Source organism: Alternaria rosae, assembly GCF_020736505.1.
Source record: "Alternaria rosae strain MPI-PUGE-AT-0040 chromosome Unknown BKA58scaffold_6, whole genome shotgun sequence".
Classification (NCBI taxonomy): Eukaryota; Fungi; Ascomycota; class Dothideomycetes; order Pleosporales; family Pleosporaceae; genus Alternaria; species Alternaria rosae.
Genome location: NW_025763575.1, coordinates 998,399 through 1,015,805, shown reverse-complemented (window position 1 = coordinate 1,015,805; position 17,407 = coordinate 998,399). Strand labels below are relative to the sequence as shown.

Genomic DNA, 17,407 nt, shown 5'->3' with positions numbered 1-17,407 from the left:
CGAGACTGAACTAAATATGATTTTTGGTGACTCGGAGGATGCTAGTGGTCTTCCACAGACGCAGGCTCAAAAGAACACTGTTAAGCTTGTGCAGCGCGCTGTTGCGGCTTTCACCGAGGACCCGGAGGAGGGGCTGATGAAGCTGGGCTGGCCAGTTTTCGATCCGGAGAAGAAGAGCTGGGGTGAGATTGCTGTGGGGACTCGAGCGGAAATCTCGTTTGCGAGACCAGAGAAGTATCATGCGAAGTGCGGGGGTATTGTATTGGGGTCTTTATAGGGTATGTCGTAAGCGGTATCTACGTAGAGATTGTGGAGTTTGGCGAAACCAACGTGAGGAGTTGGGGTTTACGATGCGGGTTAGGGGGCGTGATAGGTGGTTAAGTGCTCCAGGTGTTTGCCGACGAGTGCATTTAACTGGCTGTTCGATGAGACGAGGGCAGAGGCTGATGTGGCTCAGCTACGTCCACTCCAATGAAGATGATGGCGATAGATGTCTGAAGGACCACAGGCTAGCACCTGTAATTAACCTCTACACTGCGAAACCCAAGTCTGACAAAGACAAGGAGATGAGTTGGTACGATCGGGCTAGGTGCAACGGAAGAAACGCAGGAGTTTTAGATGCCATAGTTTACTAATAGGTGGAGGCAGGCACGAGGAATGTGCGTTTTCACATAAATCTGATCTTTGCCAACACTACGAGATCAGATCAAGCATCTCTATGACCATCATGTTCCTCCAACTCTCTCCTCTTTCGTACATGCTCACCGTAGATACCCCAGAAACAAGCGAAGATACCTAATATGCTCGATGTGAGAGTGACGTAGTAGGCCGTCCGGTAACACGAGAGCCCGAGCTCACATCCGCGTTGACCATCTGGTTCAACCACCGAGTTGGAGTCATAGACTGCACCGTAAAAGAGATTGAAAACGTTTCCGCTGACGACAGGTGCCAGAGTCATGAAGCCCCAGTTGACGGCGAAGCCATCGGGACCGAATGCATCGACGACGAGCGCCGGAAAGACACCGAACAGAACACCATATGCGAGTCCGGAGAGTCCGGACACAGCCCACAGGAAGTGGGGATCCTCAACGCGAATGGCAGCAACTTGAGCCAAAGCAAAGATGGTGGCAGAGATGGCAGCGCACCAAAAGCGTGAGTGATGTAGTCGCTTGACAATAAGATCGGAACCGATGCCAGAAGACAGACGTCCTAGGAAGGAACAGAGTGAGATGATGGACACATGCCACAACTGACGGTCAGCGACGAAGGCGTTCTTGACGGAGTCGTCCCAATGTTTCCAAAGGGCCTGAACGTCATGACCAATATTGCTGCACTAGTCAGTGATGGCCGCGATAGAGATCTCGATTATACACACTTGATCGTCATCAAACCAACTCCAGACAGGAGACCCATGAGTACCCATAATTGCCAGAATTCCGGCTTGTTCAGAAGTGCCAGGCCAGTGATATCTATACATGAGTGAGCCGACTTTTTGCTTGCTGCGTCGTCGTCATCGTCGATGATGTCGCCAGGGCCAGACGAGAGAAGTGACGAGGTCTCGGTTGAGGGACGGTCCTGTTCTTCTTCGGCTGCTAGAAGTGGTTGGCAGGTGACAAGGGGAAGACAGAGGTGGAAAGAAAGCTTCGCTTACTGGTTTCTTGCTGTGGAAGAGCAGATGATTTGTACTTGGAGCTGTTGGACCTCGTCTTATGGAGGACGTTGGAGTTGCGTCGTGTACGTTCGCTGGTGGGTAGTACAGCATAGCCGGTGCCAGCTTTGTGATCGACGACGATAAGGAAGGGTATCGATACCAGAACGAGTAGGGAGGTCGCAAGAGAAAGCATCATGAGCAGCCCGGAGGTATTGCCTGGAAATGCTATGCCGGCGATGAGAGTGTAGAAGAAGGCGCTCAATCCGAAGGCAGCCAGTGGGCAAGCAGTGGCCGATCCGCGATGAGTAGGCCAGTTAAGTGTCGCTGTCATTGTTAGCATAGACCCGACAAGAGTTGATGAGGATATTACCCGTCTTCAAAGCAGCCTGGAAGGCAGCACAGCTGCCCACGCCGCTGAAAAACGAACACAAGGATATCAGGCCAACGCTCATGTAGCCTGGACCTCCATCATATGCTGGCTACAGTCAGACAATAATCCGGTGAGCAGGTATGAGATAGCCTACCGAGTTTGATGGGATAGTAGCCAACGAAGAGCGCGAACATGCCGATAATTGCAGCAAGTCGCGGACTCTTCCTATCCGTTATGATGCCCATGGGTATGCCAGAAGCATACATGCCCAGGTTGGCGGCCGTTCCCTATCATTGTAAGACGACGTTCGTGTTCAGGAGGTACGTAGGATAGCATACGACGACATTGCTCTGAGTCGCAGAGAGTTGAAGCTTATCGGCAAACTGCGGTGCCCATGCTGAGTAGGCATACTGGGGTCTGTTAGTATCCCGCTTCAGATGTATGACGGAGACGTACATTTGTACCACAAGCAAGCGCGATTGCGGTCGCAGCAACGACGGATATGATACGCGTCTTCTTGTGGGTGGGAGGCTGCTCTTCGGCGACCATGTTGGTCAGTGTGAATGAGGTGTTATTGCAGTGCGCTGATCATCGAGTGCGGGAGATATCGAGTTGCGCAATCGCAGACTGGAACTGATATCGGCACTTGCTAAGCCGAGGAACTAATACCGCAGGAAAAGATATGCAAAAGAAGCAAGCAAAGAATGGAGGGCACGAAAGAAGTCTATAGCGCGAAGCAAACAAGAAGTCAGGCGAACCCCAAGACACTACACCGATGTTTGTCGAGTGAATGGAGAGTCGAAGTGAAGCATGGCCGTTGCAGCTGATCGGAGATAAGATGGCCAAGGCTCGACTTGGCGGCAGGAGCCGCGACACAAGCGCATGCGCAGGAACGTCACCGGCCTCATCCTCGTGCCTCTACAGCTTCTCCACAACACACCCAGGCGACTCACGGCATCTCAACCATGGGCGCATTACTATCCGTCCCCTTTCTGGCTATGCCCGCCATGGGCACCGTATGTTGACACGCTCCGTCGCGACTGCGCGCCGCTAACATGGCCAGGTTTGGAGCGTTGCCGCCTCCTGCTGTGGCGCCGCGACATGCAGCGCCGTCATGGGCTCTTGCGGAGGAAAATGTGGTAACAGGTAGGATTACAACTTCTGGAAGATATGTTCAGAGGTACTGACTGCGCGCAGCATCGCCACCCGTATCGCATACGCGCTCATCCTGCTCATCAACTCGATCGTCTCATGGATCATGCTCACCGACTGGGCCATGAAGAAGCTTGCCCACCTCACTCTGGATTACGTCGACATCAAGTGCCACGGCGAACAATGCTACGGATACGTTGCGGTGCAGCGCATCAACTTTGCGCTCGGTTTCTTCCACGTCCTAATGGCGCTTATGCTCATCGGAGTACGGTCTTCCAAGGACGGTCGCGCGACCATCCAGAATGGCTTCTGGGCCCCCAAGATCATGGGCTGGATCGGCATGATTGTCCTGACTTTCTTCATCCCGAACTCATTCTTCATCGTTTGGGGCAACTACTTCGCCATGGTTGGCGCGTGTCTGTTCCTTCTCATCGGACTCATCCTGCTCGTGGATCTGGCGCACAACTGGGCCGAGTACTGTCAGGAGAAGATTGAAACCACCGAGTCGCGCGTCTGGACAGGCATGCTCGTGGGTAGTGCCATGTCCATGTACCTAGCGTCATTCGCCATGACCATTGTCATGTACATTTTCTTCGCAAAGAGTGGATGCGGCATGAACCAGGCAGCTATCACCGTAAGTTCACTTCTGGACATATGCCGAAATTAGCTAACATCGACAGATCAATTTGGTTCTGCTCCTCATATCATCCGTCGCCTCGATCCACCCCGCAGTACAGGACGTAAACCCCCGAGCAGGCCTCGCCCAATCCGCCATCGTAGCCGTCTACTGCACGTACCTCACCTTGTCTGCCGTGGGCATGGAACCCGACGACCATCAATGCAATCCCCTCATTCGCGCCCGTGGAACTCGTAAGGCGACCATCATCATCGGCGCGATTGTCACGTTCGTTACAGTTGCCTACACCACCACCCGCGCAGCAACATACGGCCTCGCTCTTGGCGCCCAAGGCAACCCTCACGGAAACGGCTACGCCCAGGTTGGCACCGAAGACTACGAGCATGGTCTCGTCACACAGCAACCCGAGTCACGTCGTGACATGCGCCAGGCTGCCCTACGCGCTGCTGTAGAGTCTGGCTCCCTCCCCGCTTCTGCCCTCGACGACTCCGACAGTGAGGACGAAGACGACGAGCCCTCTAGCAAGAAGAACCCACGCGATGACGAGCGCAACGCAACTCAATACAACTACACCCTCTTCCACATCATCTTCTTCCTCAGCACAACATGGGTTGCCACCCTCCTCACCACAAACTTTGACGAGAAGGATGTGTCTGGCAGCTTCGTCCCTGTCGGCCGGACGTACTGGGCTAGTTGGGCAAAGATCATCAGCGCATGGGTGTGCTACGGCATTTACACATGGACACTGGTTGCCCCTCTTGTGCTGCCAGATCGATTTGACTACTAGGCGCGCAGTAGACAATTAGATCAAGGCATATTCCACTTTGTGTTTGTACAATATGTGTTAGGATTGTATCATTATCTAGTACTGTGTATGGTTTCGCGTCCGCCCACGTGTCGCGAGTTGAGTACGAACAGCATCCTACGTTTTGACCTTAATGAAGTATTTTGTTTGTTTCCTCGATCCATATTTTGCTTCTGAAACGGCCATGTGGTGATGTGTGGGCATCTTGGGAGTGTAGCCGGAAATCTACATGTCTCCCCATTGTCCACATGACCGGGGTGTGGGCATCTTTACTCAATTATCTTTTATAAAGTGCAGGTGTGAGCAATTCCTATGTTTGGCATATTATGCTCATATTTGGCTGCTCTGTGTACTCTGCCTCGCCCGCCTCGTTCATGCGCTATTGTCGATTGCCCCGCTCAGCTCCGCGTGGTTACATGTACAGCCCGTAGCTGTGACTCAAATTGTATGTGCGCCGAATAAGACGCTAATAGTCGGCGCTTGTGTGGATGTCCCTGGTAGGACAAATTAAAATTCGATAGACCATATTCTCCGAAAAGAATGCGAGTTTTACCACCTCAGCCAGTATCAACAGGTACCTTGGGTTTGTTCTTCGATCCAGGGGGTCTTCCCACCCGTCCACGGCAGGAAGGCAGCTGCTGCTTCAGCTTTTTATGACGGTGAGTGTCCTTCGGTGGCTTCGGTGGTTTCTCTGCCACCTCAGGCTCATCGCCCGCTCTACGCTTAGTCTTCGATCCTGGAGGTCTTCCGATGGTATGGCCTTCGGTAGGCTTTTTTAGGGTCCGTGGGATTTGGCCTCCGCGTGGAGAAGGCACTTTTTCGGACCACAACTTCAAGGGCCGACCGAGTTTGGGCGCAACGACCGGAGTGACCTTCTTCTTGTCCTTTGCGGAACCCTTGGGACGCCCTTGGGGTGGCTCTTCCACTTTAACGACAGGGGCGGGTACATGCTCGTTGCTGGCTGGGATCTGGCGCATGAGCCTGAGGGTTTCCTGGTCGAGGTTGTCCCTATCTGGGAAGATGGGCGATCCCATCCAGGTTAATTGTATGTCTCTCCTTGTTCCCGAAGTTTTGAACTTATCCTGACTCTTCTTTGATACCTTCGTGGTGTCCTCCTCTAATCCCTCCTCGCGATTTTCCAGTAAAACCCGCGGGGTATGCCTCACCGTGACACCCACTCCTTCCAGCCCTCTCTCAGTTGCCGCCCGGTTCCAAACAAATTGCTCCACTACTCCCTCCCGCGATATGAGTACAAAGCCCATAGGGGACGAACTTTTACTCAGAGCGCCCATCACCCCGATCGTAGCCTTTTTTGTTGTTACCAATAGCCCCAAGACATCCTTGTTGCGCCAATGTGGTGGTATACCCTGGAAGGATCCTTCAAGTTCGCGAATGTGGTTGGGATTGACACTATTACTCCTTGCCTTGCATTGTATGATGATGGGCATGGGTTCTCTTAGGGGCGCCAGCACCCAGTGTCCGATCAAGTCTATGCCCGCATCTGCACGACGGCCTATGCGTAAGAGAGAGAAGCCTAGGCGCATGAGCGCCAGCGCCGACATGTACTCATAGATGGTACCGATAGCGAGAGTTGATGTCATATTTAGATTGGTGCGCTTCGCATATTCGAGGAACGAAGTAAGCGAATCGTGATACGGAGAGCCAGGCGAAAGTCTCAATTTGGGTAGATCAATTGGCGCAGCATTGCGCGCTGAAGTGGTCGCGATTCGGCGTGGGACGCGGTGCGGAGTAGTTCGGGGGAGCCATAGTGGGCGGAGGGAAGGTCGCATCACGGTATCCTGAGATAGCGCTTGAGATGTGACATGTTTACACAGAGATTGACGCGACAGAGAATGAAAGTGGGTGTCGGGCGTCGAGTGGGGTGAATTGGAGGAAAGAGCATTCGCGTATAATTTGAACCCTGGATATGGCGGTGACGCGCTAGGCTAGCTCAGCCGGCGCATTCTACAACGCGAACGCGATACTTCTCTCTAGCATACACACTCAGATCAAGCACGCCAAACTCGCAGCTTGGAGAGCCAGTCTCGTGTCACCTTCTTAGCAGCTAGGAGCTTTCACGCATTCAACATATCCATCTGCCACCATGGGCGACATCCTCACCCAAATCCAAGATGAACTGGACATGGTACCACCCTCCAACCAGCACACCAACCCACCTACTAACAAAGCCAGCTCCTAAACCAGATGTCCGCCGCTCTCCGCCAAATCCGCGAAAATGCCCCACCAAGCGTCCCGGAAGGCCAGCAGCCCCTCGAAACCTTTGCTCAACTAGAAGCTCGCAACGCCGCCGAAAACACACAACAAAACCCTACCGCAGACCCCTCACAACAACCAATCGCAGCCCCACCTAAACCGTCTCCAGAGCAGTTTCAAGCAGATCTCAAAGAAATGGCACAAGACATTACGTTGAAGGAGCAGCAGATTGAGAGGTTGATTGCGCATCTACCAGGCTTGAATTGGAGTGAAAGGGAGCAGGTGGATAGGATGAAGGAGTTGGAGAGGCAGTTGGAGGATCTGGAGGGGGAGAGGGTAAAGGCAGTCAAGGATAAGGATGTCTTGATGAAGATGGTGGAGGATAAGATAACGGGCGTAGGGAGGGTCAGATGAGATCATGATCTGGATGGAGCAGGCGTTTTTGGGACCGCAACCGTCTACATTTCACACTTGAACCTCAGGTTAAGTCGCGTATATCGACCCATTGCCGAAGGAGATATCACCACGAAGGCCTTGCGACCGTCTGCTAGCTACAGTGCCGCCAGCCTATCTTCCGTTGCGGCAGCACGGATTACGGTGGATGTTCAAGCAGCACGCGATTTTGTACCACTATGGTGATACTATCAGCTGCGTCGAACTCAGCACTTTGCTATGACATAATTCGGTCATAAAGAGACTGATCACCGCGCCTCAGGATGGCATGTCATCCGCCTGGCCTTTCGAGGCAAGGCATAAGTCAAGCCCTTCACTAGATCACAAATGTACTGATGGTCAAGTTGGAAGGTTGAAATATCCACATTTTGAAGGTATCGTAATCTCATCTCATTCAGACTGGTCGTCTAGCCAGTTCAACGCACGTTAAAGTCATCAGCAAGTATCATCTTCATCTCACAGCCTAGTTTCTTAGTGGTGGAACAACCGGATGTGCTGCTCAACAAAGGTGATACCCAGCTTCTCAGCCGTCTCGAACACGGCGCCATCGTTCTGGCTTCCTGTAGGCGCAGCAATGTACTTGGCACCGCTCCGGTGCGCCCTGAAGACGTTGTCGATGAAGGGGAAGAAGGCATCGGAGCTAACAGCGACACTCTCCATCTTTGAGAGCCACTCCTTGCGCTCATCCGCGGTGAATGGCTGAGGTACCTCTTCGAAGTTGGCCTCGAAATCGTCGCGCTCGATGCCTGACTCGGGGACGAGACCAGAGCACAGAAGGTCAATGGCGTTGGATTTTGAGGGGCGCTTGGTGCCCTTCTTGAACTTGAGGTTTAGTGTCTTTGAGTGGAAGCGCATCCACCAGTTGTCAGCCTTGTCACCAGCCAGGCGAGTGCAGTGAATGCGTGCTATACAGGTATTAGTGGCTGCTCACCATATAGGATCTGTCGAACTTACATTGCTGACCAGCTCCGAGACCGATGATTTGGCCATTGAGCGCATAGCAAACACTGTTGGACTGAGTATACTTGAGCGCAATGGTGGCGACAGTCAAGTCGCGCTGAGCAGACTCTGGAAGAGCTCCGGAGTTCTTAGGCACAATGACGGTGTTGAAGGTGTCTGCAGGAACAATCTTGGCGTCATTGCGGTGCTGCTTGAGTGTGATGCCGAACACGGTCCTGGTCTCCTCGGGTCCTGGGACGTAGTCGGGGTCCATCTGAAGGACCAGGTACTTTCCACCCTTCTTCTTCTTGAGGATTTCCAGAGCTTCGGCGGTGTATCCGGGTGCAATGACACCGTCGGAGACTTCGCGGCTGATGATCTTCGCAGTCTGGACATCAACCTCAGCGGACAGGGCAATCATGTCGCCGAAACTTGACATCCTGTCAGCGCCACGCGCCCTAGCGTAGGCCTGCGCCAAACCCGACTTCTCGATACCCTCAATATCGTCGACCATGTATACCTTGCGCTCCACCTCACTAAGTGGGACTCCAATAGCCGCACCAGCAGGCGAGACGTGCTTGAAGCTGGCTGCCGCTGGGTAGTTGAGCGCCTTGGTCAACTCCTGCACCAGAGGCCATGCGTTGAGCGCGTCGAGCAGGTTAATGTATCCTGGAGAGCCGCAGAGCACCTTGAAGGGCAGAGACTTTTCCGGCATCGAGACCGTCGCAGGCTTTTGGTGGGGGTTTGCGCCGTATCGGAGGGTGAGGAACTGGTCGCCGTCACCTGCGTACTTCTTCCTGAAGAACTCGGAGATGGCGGTGTCGTATGATGAAGTCTGCTCGAAAGCCTTCAACGCGTAGCGCTGCCTGCTGTTCTCTGAGACCTCGCCATCCTTCTTGAGTTCGGTAAGGAGGTCATGGTAGTCGTTTGGGTCGCTAATGATGGTGACGCGCGCGTGGTTCTTCGCGGCGGCCCTGAGTAGAGTGACACCTCCGATATCAATCTCCTCGACGGCCTCTGGGATGGTAACGTTGATGCGCGCGACGGTCTCGGAGAAGGGGTACAGGTTGCATACGACGAAGTCGATCTTGTCGATGCTGTTGGCGGAGAGGTCTGAGTCGTCCGAGTCGAGGTCGCGCGCGAGAATGCCTCCGTGAACGGCTGGGTGGAGCGTCTTGACGCGTCCACCGAGCATCTCAGGCGCCTTGGTGATGGCAGAGACATCTTCCACGGGGAAGTTGGCCTGGCGTATCATCTTGGCTGTGCCGCCTGAGGCCAGCAGTCGTACACCACATTCGTGCAGTCCCTTAGCCAAGTCAAGAAGACCGGTCTTGTCATAGACTGACAGAATCGCTGTCGCGTGGGGTTAGGAGTGATCTATGGGTACTGGAAGCGTGTGGTTACCTGTCTTTTGGCCTCCCATGTTGACTATGCTTTGAGTGTTCAGTTGTCAATTGAAGAGAGACAGTCAGTTAAAGCAGAGATCTGGGGTACAAAACAATGGCGCACGACACGTTGTGGAGATTTTTTTGGCCGTCGCGGGGCTTAGAAGTGACCTCATTTGCCTGCCCCTCCATGGCTTTACCCCGATTGGCCAAAGCTCGTCTCCGCTACGCGACTGCGAGACGTAAACTCCAGATCAATACGGCGCGTATCCTTTTGATATACACGTAGCTCCCACAGTGCATCGCCTGTCTCGCCAAATTCATGTTCTGTACCGATCATGGCATCCACTCACCGCTCCTCAGCTCCTCTACGCAGAGTTGAGCAATGCAGCCAATCGCTATCGCCATGTCGATTATCGCGCCTCGGTTCTCCGTTGCGATACGGATATATCAGTCGCTCAATCTCCCAATATTCATCCTTCACGGCTTAGACCTCATCGCGGCGCGCTTTTCTTTTTTGTGTCACTTGCATACCCGCGACAAGTCACCACCCTCGCGCCAACGTGCCGTGGGCCTCCCGACCCATCCATCTTCGAACGCACAATTTCGTAGCCAACGCATTGAGATCCCGTAGACATCATGGCAACGCATAGTAGTGCCGAAGACCTCATCAGCCATCTCCAGTCTATTCTACTAGAACTCAACGCGAACCCCTATCCCGATGTCGCATGTCCGCCAAACCTACCTAAACGCGCTTCCGTAGCCCTCATACTGCGCATACAGCCAAACTATTCGCATTGGCCTGACAGCTCCGATAGCCCTTTGCCGCCTCGACGCAGACGCTCCTCTGTCGCACAGCCCCATTCCGAATTCGACTTTGAGTCGTCACTAAGCGCCTTCTTTTCACAAGAATGGGTCAAGCACGGAGATCCTGAGCTACTCTTCATAAAGCGAGCGGCACGAGTCGGTGATAAGTGGAACGGACATGTTGCGTTGCCAGGTGGAAAGAGGGACCCAGAGGACGAGGATGATCAGGCAGCAGCAGCTAGAGAAGCGCTCGAAGAGGTTGGGATTGATCTGAGCCCTGCCAATGCGATTGCGGTCGGCAATTTACCGCAGCGGATTGTCACAACGAGCTGGGGCAAAGTACCGTACGTCGTCACACTCAGCAGCACTTGGACTTGGATCATGGACTCTACAATCGACCGAACCTAGGCTGACAACAAGCAGACTCATGGTACTATGCCCGTACATCTACCTCCTGACCTCTCCCGCCTACCCACAGCAACGCCTGCAACCCACCGAAGTAGCCTCCTCACATTGGGTCCCCATTCGTGCCCTTCTCTCCCCAGCTCTCCGTACACACGAATACGCCGATGTCTCGGCACGTCTCGCCAAGTCCGAACTGGGCATCAAGCGCTGGTTCCTACAAGCCATGCTGAGCAAGATGATGTTTGCTGCCATACAACTCGTGCCAGCCAACTCGACGCATTGCGCAACCATCCCTGACTTCATACCCGTCGAAGCAGTGGCACAGAGTGTCACAAATACAATCAGAGAAGCATTGGCAGGCCCCGAGGGTAGATCCAAGGACCGTAGGCCTCCATTATTGCTATGGGGGTTAACATTGGGCGTCGTGAGCGACTTTCTAGAACACATGCCACCACACAATGCGCTAGAACTATGGACATACCCTACATTTACCAACTGGGACGTGAGATTTGTCATGTGGGCCATGTCGTATCGGTTCCGGAAGCAGAAGTCCTTGGAAATGAGCACAGCCGCGTCGAGCGTAACAACAACGACAAGCCAAGATACAACAGAACTGCCCACTCAAGACTTCCCTGGCATTGGCAGTGAGGCAATTGGGTCTTTAGAGGAAGAGAAGCCGGGCGAGGTCGGTATAGCTGGCTTGGGTGTAGGAAGAGGGTGGGGACAAAGCGGGAGAGCGAAGATGATGGCAAGGGGTGCTGCAGTGAACTCAATGCTGGAGGGTTATTATCCCCTTGTCAGGAGGGCTGTGACTACCGCTCTTATGGGTAGGATAAGCGTCGTGGCTTTGGTGGCGTATTTGGCATGGAAGAAGTTGGATGTTAGATCGCTAAGAGCACGGCTGTAGTGGTAGGACAAGACATCGTATCGTCGCATAACGTCCAGATTGTCATCTTATATTGCATTTCCATTCTACCATCTCACACGATGCTAGGTTAGGTCAGTTGTCCTTCGTTTCCCGGAACGGTAACCAATTTTCGCTGACAGATAACTAGGGAGCTTCCTGGGCTTTGCGCTCAAGCCTAATTAATCTCCCCTCGGTAGCCTTAGCTCTCGTTCAGTTTATCCGTGCATAAGCTACGGGCAGAGCCGAAGGCGCTCAAGAACCGTGTACAGACTTCGGTGGTCTTCGCACGGAACTAAGGCCCTATCGATGCCTAGGTAGGCATAGTTCATCATTACGAGCGATACATTAGTCTATCGAAGAGGAGACAAACGTTGCAAAGCACTGGGATGCGGAAACATAAGATGACTGGAATTTACTCATCGTTGATTGGAACACGTTGTAAGTATCGTCGACATGACAAAAGTTCATTATTGGCTCTTCTACACACTGCTGCCATACCCTTACCGCAAATCGTCCGCGACCCCGAAGTCCAACACCAAAGCTCAGCCTGCCAGTTGTACCAAGAACACTCGCTCACCCGAAGACGAAACGAGCGTATGAGCGTCGGGACTGGGCTCGGTACCAGCGAAGGTAGAGGAGATGAGGGCTCAAACGCGCGGCGCGTCGATTTTCGCGGACAAGTATTGTAGGTGAGCCGAGCAAACCATGGTTCAGGACCTAATGAAAACAAAACGAGCTGTGAGAACCGTGGAACGAACCTGCACACATTTTTTTTCGTGTCAGCCTGCGTGTGAGCCACACTTGACTGGTAGGGTGGTGAAAAAGCTGTGTGCAATGTAAAAAGTCCGCCTTCCCTATCCTTGCGTCCACTCTGCTGTAGTATCTGTTGTCATCAGCAAGGGGAGGGGGTAAACATACCCACCATCCAAACCTCTCAGCGCACTCGAAGTGCGTTTTCGATTTTCAGCAATGTGGACTGGGACCACTGGGAAGGCCGACCCTACCTTTGCAATTTGCCCCTTGTATCCTCCACCTCAGAACCCGAGCAACCCCAGCATGTATCTTCTGTTCAGTCGACGCATTGTTGTGGGTACTCGAGGACGCCGAGGAGGCAGGAGATAGGCGGTCGAGTGTGAAGAGGGTGGATCTGCTGGGTTGAGTCCGTCCGACGGACCTGTTGAACTGGTGATGATAATTGCTTGCAAATGCAGCACTTCTGAAGTTCGATGAGAAGCGAGGGCGGTGGATGATCGGTATCAAAAGAGGTTGAGATAGACCAAGAAGGGTTGCAGGACTTCAAAAGAGTAGATAAAAGGATGAGAGATGTGAAGAGTAGATTCGAAAGTAAGGTGGGAGAAAGATAGTGGGAGGAGGGGAGATGAGCTGTTTATAAGGACCTATGTATGTCTCTAATGACGATGCTCTTGCTGCTCTCTCAGTGTAAACAGACTCTGCACATGTGCGTTAGGAAAGCGCAGGCACAGGAAGATGGAAGGCTGGGTAGGATATGAGGGAGGAACGTTCCGACTCTACCATTTGAAAGGCCATGCATTGACTCTATACTAGGTCCTGAACACTACATGTCTATACACGCAACATCTGGAACACTCCTAAAGTCGTCTTATCCATCTCGTCCGCTTGTCGCATATGTAATGGTTGCGAGCGGTCGGAGTTGGCTGCTTCAGCGTTGCTCAAGTACGTACATATCGTACCTAGGAGGTACTCGTGGTTTTCTGCGGTGATAGTGATCGCCTGTCGTTGGTATTAAATACACATAGCGTACATATGGAAGGGCTGTCTGGAGATAGACTACTCTGAGTAGTAGTCCAGTGCATGTATAGCGACAGGCCTTCCACGCGACATTTGATCGGGTCCAATGAGCGAGCGCGCTCATGATACTGTATGTTGGTATGCTGTAGTCGAGGAGAGTAACACTGCATGTCGCGCTCATGTTTATCTTTGGAAGAAAAAAAGGGATGAATGTTATCCTTCAAACCGGGAGGGGCGGGAGGGGAGCTTGTCGACGTGTTCCTCCATCGTGGTGCCCCTTATCAGATTCCGGAACTCGTAGAATGTGAACGGTCTGCCCCCGAGCATCCTTTTCTGCTTATCAAATTCGATCTTGTCATCCTCAAACAGCTCAATCCTCATTTGTTCGTGATAATCAGGCATATGATCACCCCAATCACAACCAGTCCGATTTGGCCCACCGTTTGCTCCGATAACGCGACAACTGGGAAGTTCCTTGATGCCAAAAGCTCGTCTTACTTTCCTCAGCTTTAAACATGAATCGAGGTCAGCTATTGTACTCCAGCATCACTTGCCCACTCGCGTATGGCCGCATATGTGGTGTAGGAGCCCTGGGGAATGAATGTCGCCAAGGTCAGTACGGACTTGTCTATTGTTGAGAGGTTGCTTGCGTTTGAGAACCGGGCCCAGACTTTTTGCTTCTCGGTAGACGAGACCTCTTTCATTTCGGCTTCACATCGTTTTTTGTAGGCCTCGATAGCTGAGCTGGCGTCTTTTCGGAAGCTCTGCAAGCGATCATTGCTGCCGAGTGGTGTTTCCTCTGGATAAGCCTTTGTGTATGGGTAGAAGTCTATCAATCGAGGCTTAACCGCAAGTCGCCCTAACAGGACAAGCTGGTATGGCGGAGTAGCGAATACATTATCGTTAACAAATTCGATTGGCGCGAACGGATCATGAGGCTGTTGGCCGGCTGTCAAACGAGCTCTCTCGTCGTCTTGTTGATGCGAAGAGACTTTCTCCAGCAATGGCAGCAACTCCGCTACCCTGGAATTTTGCGAATCATCGATTTGGGCGTTGGCGTCAGAACTCCGGGGTTGATCGATGACCATTTAGTCTTGATCTCCAAGATTGAGTGGATCGCGGCTTAGGGCATCATCCGAAGTAAGCAGATCATCAAAGCCATTTCCTTGCATTATTATCCAACAATGCTCTTCTATCTCTGGCAACATTGCGATGCGGATGAGTTTCCTCCCGTCGATGAATACTTTTTGAATCTTATGTAGGCGCATGATCTGATCTCGATGATAGGCAAGCGCCTCATGAACATTCTCGGTCCTTGAGAGCTGGACAAGCCTCTGAACTCGTTTGAGGTGGAATTCAATCTTGATCTTGACGCGTTCTTCGCGCTCAACCGTGGTCTCCCTCCTGGTCTCCTGCCTGATCTTATTCGTGTTTGGCATTGTCGGATGATGTGTTGATGTTCTTGAACGCGATGGCTGGGATATGTCTGGAGCGTCTGAACGCGTGAACGCGTCGACGCGTCAGGGATGATCCCTAGCGTCAGCAAACTGTCTGACACCGCGACTCCGCGTATCCTCTTCACTGCGAGCCCCACTTCTCTTCTTTATGATGTTCGCGATGAATTTGCAAAGCGCAGAGCGTTTCTCTGGTTGCTCGTAAAGCCAGAAGCAATTCAATGTCGTCCTGAGCCATGATCCATCGTACGCCCTGCGCAGAAATCAACCACCCATTATCCGATCACGCCTCTTCCACAACAGTGTTGCGTCACAAAGAAGGAAAGAGATGACTAGCTCTATCGAAACGTGCTATCGCGAAAGCAGCTGACAGCTGGGTGCTTACTGAGCACGGAATCGACTAGTACGACCCCGCAGCCGGCCTCCGTCCAGATTTCCAATCCCCCTTGAGCTGTGATAGATAAGCAAGAATGAAGTGTGCAGTCCTCTTAAGTCCATGTAGGTACCTGAAGTTTCAATTCGTTTTCCTTATTCCAGCACCTAGTCATCTCCTACAATGCTAGATCACATCGGCATCACCGTCCCGACGTCGCGATTCGAGGAAGTTACGGCCTGGTATCTGGCCGCGCTTGCACCGCTCGGCTACAGCAGACAGAAGGAGTTTCACGGGCAGGGTGTTGGCCTAGGCCCGGACAGGTCGAACATCGTTTTCTTTATTGTCGGCAAGGGCGATGCTGAAGTAGCTGCTACACACATCGCATTTCGATGCACGGATCGAGATACGGTTGAGAAGTTCCATCAAGAGGCGGTGGAAGCCGGTGGGAAAGACAATGGGAAGCCGGGCTGGAGACACCAGTATCATGCAAAGTACTACGCTGCCTTTGTAATGGATCCTGTTGGGTAAGTGTCGTCGCCAGGTGGTGGTTACTGTATTCGGCTGACGGATTTAGAAACAATGTAGAAGTCGTGGATCATGATGTGCCGCGATAATTGCAAGCAACAGGAGCACGTATGCCTCAACAGTATTGTCAGACGTCAACGAGATTGAAAATACGATATAGAATTACCACAGGCTGCATTGTTTATGCCGGTGCCCGCCGTGAGGTGTAGCCGTCTCCATACCGCCTGCCCATTTGACTGTTGCCAAGACCCGCGTTTGTTGACAGCTCCTTCCGTACGAATCGATCTCTTACTTTCTCAGCAACATCTTCGCACTCGCATCATGCCAATGATGCCCAAAACGGACCGCCTGCAAGCTCTGCTTGACTTTACTCGCCAGGCCAATGAGGTCGAGCAACATCGCGTCTCGCTCGAGACCTTCCTCGCTGATCTTCAGCAAGAACGTAAAGACCTCGATGAGGCACAGCTGAAGCAGATTCAGGTTAGTCAGCTGAGGCCGAGCCATCTGCTTTTGCTAATAAGCTAGCTTACCATCTACCAAACGCTCCTGAGTCTATTCGAGACCAGTATGTATGATCACGCGATCTACGAGGACCTCACTAAACGTAAACCAGATGATTCGATCTCGAAGACCACTCAAACCTCCACAAAGACAGCGTCATGTGCGATGCAGACCGACGCGGCGACAGACTCCCTTTGGGATCTATTGCCTAAAGCTCGTGACGAAGCCTACGAGCGTGGACTTGACGCCGGAAAAGACGCCGGACACATCCAAGGAATCCAGGAGGGCCGCAGCGCCGGTATGACAGAAGGCCTGGCTATCGGGTTCAAGCAGGGCCAAATGGAGGGCTTGAATACAGGGTTGGAGCAGAGCAAGGAAGTCGACATGCAACGCAGCATCGAGATGGAAAGAAAACTCAGCTATGCTGATGGCCTCGCTGAGCGCCTGAGACAAGCCAAAGAGAAGATGAAGAAGCTGGACGAAGAAGACACCAGCAGGCATATGTCACAGGCACAGGCGACTCGAGAGAAAATCATGGCGAAGCTACCTTCAAGGTTGCCCGCAATTGTCCCCAGGGAGGAGAACGAAGAAGAAGTCAAACCCAAGCACAAGCCCAAGCCTAAGCCTAAGCTCAAGCCGACGACCAATGGTGTCGATCCATTTGCATCGCTTTTCAATCTGGCGCGCAAGAAGTAGACGTGCAGTGGGAGGAGACTGGAAGGAATGTACACAAAAGGAAGATACCCAATGGAGCCAGGCGAAGCACAGTCAGTGTATCTTCGAATACATTTAAGGCGAATACTACTGATATTCTCCTGGAAACCTCATTGCACCCTGCGTCTCCCTCGAGCGCCGCTTACCAGGTTTGGCAACGCGATGCCACATCTTATCCATCGGGAGTAGACCTCTAGCTTACCCACAGCCACTGCCAAATATCTCAAGGACGATGCTTGGTACACCGCTGTGGTTTCAGAGACAGTCTCCCTTCACTCCCAGGCCAAGCGGTCTGTTGAGTCCCTTCATGATTATAATAAAACGTACAACCGAACTTGCTCA

At 52.6% G+C, this 17,407-nt stretch overlaps 8 protein-coding genes across 8 annotated transcripts; 5 read left to right on the top strand and 3 right to left on the bottom strand.

The window, feature by feature from the left end:
* Positions 1 to 670: 670 nt before the first annotated feature.
* BKA58DRAFT_191869 (major facilitator superfamily domain-containing protein) lies at positions 671 to 2,690 on the bottom strand. The gene is made up of 7 exons (XM_046165624.1): positions 2,478 to 2,690; positions 2,360 to 2,431; positions 2,176 to 2,308; positions 2,022 to 2,126; positions 1,652 to 1,975; positions 1,376 to 1,589; positions 671 to 1,328 (listed from the first exon to the last, which is right to left on the bottom strand). The coding sequence occupies exons 1-7, from the start codon at positions 2,568 to 2,570 to the stop codon at positions 707 to 709; spliced, it is 1,563 nt and encodes a 520-aa protein (XP_046024196.1). The 5' UTR covers positions 2,571 to 2,690; the 3' UTR covers positions 671 to 706.
* A 208-nt stretch (positions 2,691 to 2,898) lies between these two features.
* Positions 2,899 to 4,721, top strand: BKA58DRAFT_191854 (membrane protein TMS1). Its single transcript, XM_046165622.1, has 4 exons — positions 2,899 to 3,037; positions 3,085 to 3,167; positions 3,219 to 3,807; positions 3,854 to 4,721. The coding sequence occupies exons 1-4, from the start codon at positions 2,987 to 2,989 to the stop codon at positions 4,595 to 4,597; spliced, it is 1,467 nt and encodes a 488-aa protein (XP_046024195.1). The 5' UTR covers positions 2,899 to 2,986; the 3' UTR covers positions 4,598 to 4,721.
* A 428-nt stretch (positions 4,722 to 5,149) lies between these two features.
* Positions 5,150 to 6,498, bottom strand: BKA58DRAFT_191856 (uncharacterized protein). The gene has a single exon (XM_046165623.1). It carries the CDS (start codon positions 6,403 to 6,405, stop codon positions 5,173 to 5,175), a length of 1,233 nt encoding a protein of 410 aa, XP_046024194.1. The 5' UTR covers positions 6,406 to 6,498; the 3' UTR covers positions 5,150 to 5,172.
* Positions 6,499 to 6,594: 96 nt separating this feature from the next.
* Positions 6,595 to 7,626, top strand: BKA58DRAFT_470146 (mediator complex, subunit Med21). The gene is made up of 2 exons (XM_046175177.1): positions 6,595 to 6,761; positions 6,809 to 7,626. Exons 1-2 carry the CDS (start codon positions 6,720 to 6,722, stop codon positions 7,241 to 7,243), a joined length of 477 nt encoding a protein of 158 aa, XP_046024193.1. The 5' UTR covers positions 6,595 to 6,719; the 3' UTR covers positions 7,244 to 7,626.
* Positions 7,627 to 9,820, bottom strand: BKA58DRAFT_386617 (bifunctional purine biosynthesis protein ADE16). Its single transcript, XM_046170488.1, has 3 exons — positions 9,626 to 9,820; positions 8,237 to 9,574; positions 7,627 to 8,187 (listed from the first exon to the last, which is right to left on the bottom strand). The coding sequence occupies exons 1-3, from the start codon at positions 9,642 to 9,644 to the stop codon at positions 7,754 to 7,756; spliced, it is 1,791 nt and encodes a 596-aa protein (XP_046024192.1). The 5' UTR covers positions 9,645 to 9,820; the 3' UTR covers positions 7,627 to 7,753.
* Positions 9,821 to 10,070: 250 nt separating this feature from the next.
* BKA58DRAFT_191813 (uncharacterized protein) lies at positions 10,071 to 11,946 on the top strand. The gene is made up of 3 exons (XM_046165620.1): positions 10,071 to 10,757; positions 10,837 to 11,817; positions 11,874 to 11,946. Exons 1-2 carry the CDS (start codon positions 10,246 to 10,248, stop codon positions 11,723 to 11,725), a joined length of 1,401 nt encoding a protein of 466 aa, XP_046024191.1. The 5' UTR covers positions 10,071 to 10,245; the 3' UTR covers positions 11,726 to 11,817; positions 11,874 to 11,946.
* A 3,421-nt stretch (positions 11,947 to 15,367) lies between these two features.
* Positions 15,368 to 16,161, top strand: BKA58DRAFT_191783 (glyoxalase family protein). Its single transcript, XM_046165619.1, has 2 exons — positions 15,368 to 15,849; positions 15,900 to 16,161. Exons 1-2 carry the CDS (start codon positions 15,506 to 15,508, stop codon positions 15,937 to 15,939), a joined length of 384 nt encoding a protein of 127 aa, XP_046024190.1. The 5' UTR covers positions 15,368 to 15,505; the 3' UTR covers positions 15,940 to 16,161.
* A 10-nt stretch (positions 16,162 to 16,171) lies between these two features.
* On the top strand, positions 16,172 to 17,047 carry BKA58DRAFT_440741 (uncharacterized protein; the record flags this gene model as incomplete). The annotated part of the gene is made up of 3 exons (XM_046173772.1): positions 16,172 to 16,330; positions 16,376 to 16,415; positions 16,464 to 17,047. The coding sequence occupies 3 exons, from the start codon at positions 16,172 to 16,174 to the stop codon at positions 17,045 to 17,047; spliced, it is 783 nt and encodes a 260-aa protein (XP_046024189.1).
* Positions 17,048 to 17,407: the final 360 nt, after the last annotated feature.

Bases quoted from the DNA above. Each gene is read 5' to 3' on its own strand.
- BKA58DRAFT_191869 (XM_046165624.1), bottom strand. From the start codon at position 2,570: ATGGTCGCCGAAGAGCAGCCTCCCACCCACAAGAAGACGCGTATCATA. The intron at 2,309-2,359 runs GTATGCTATCCT...TTACAATGATAG, and splicing joins CGACTCAGAGCAATGTCGTC to GGAACGGCCGCCAACCTGGG. The intron at 1,590-1,651 runs GTAAGCGAAGCT...CACTTCTAGCAG, and splicing joins TCTTCCACAGCAAGAAACCA to CCGAAGAAGAACAGGACCGT.
- BKA58DRAFT_191854 (XM_046165622.1), top strand. From the start codon at position 2,987: ATGGGCGCATTACTATCCGTCCCCTTTCTGGCTATGCCCGCCATGGGC. The intron at 3,168-3,218 runs GTAGGATTACAA...GACTGCGCGCAG, and splicing joins GGAGGAAAATGTGGTAACAG to CATCGCCACCCGTATCGCAT. The intron at 3,808-3,853 runs GTAAGTTCACTT...TAACATCGACAG, and splicing joins TGAACCAGGCAGCTATCACC to ATCAATTTGGTTCTGCTCCT.
- BKA58DRAFT_191856 (XM_046165623.1), bottom strand. From the start codon at position 6,405: ATGCGACCTTCCCTCCGCCCACTATGGCTCCCCCGAACTACTCCGCAC.
- BKA58DRAFT_470146 (XM_046175177.1), top strand. From the start codon at position 6,720: ATGGGCGACATCCTCACCCAAATCCAAGATGAACTGGACATG. The intron at 6,762-6,808 runs GTACCACCCTCC...TAACAAAGCCAG, and splicing joins TCCAAGATGAACTGGACATG to CTCCTAAACCAGATGTCCGC.
- BKA58DRAFT_386617 (XM_046170488.1), bottom strand. The intron at 8,188-8,236 runs GTAAGTTCGACA...ATACCTGTATAG, and splicing joins TCTCGGAGCTGGTCAGCAAT to CACGCATTCACTGCACTCGC.
- BKA58DRAFT_191813 (XM_046165620.1), top strand. From the start codon at position 10,246: ATGGCAACGCATAGTAGTGCCGAAGACCTCATCAGCCATCTCCAGTCT. The intron at 10,758-10,836 runs GTACGTCGTCAC...GACAACAAGCAG, and splicing joins ACGAGCTGGGGCAAAGTACC to ACTCATGGTACTATGCCCGT.
- BKA58DRAFT_191783 (XM_046165619.1), top strand. From the start codon at position 15,506: ATGCTAGATCACATCGGCATCACCGTCCCGACGTCGCGATTCGAGGAA. The intron at 15,850-15,899 runs GTAAGTGTCGTC...TGACGGATTTAG, and splicing joins TTTGTAATGGATCCTGTTGG to AAACAATGTAGAAGTCGTGG.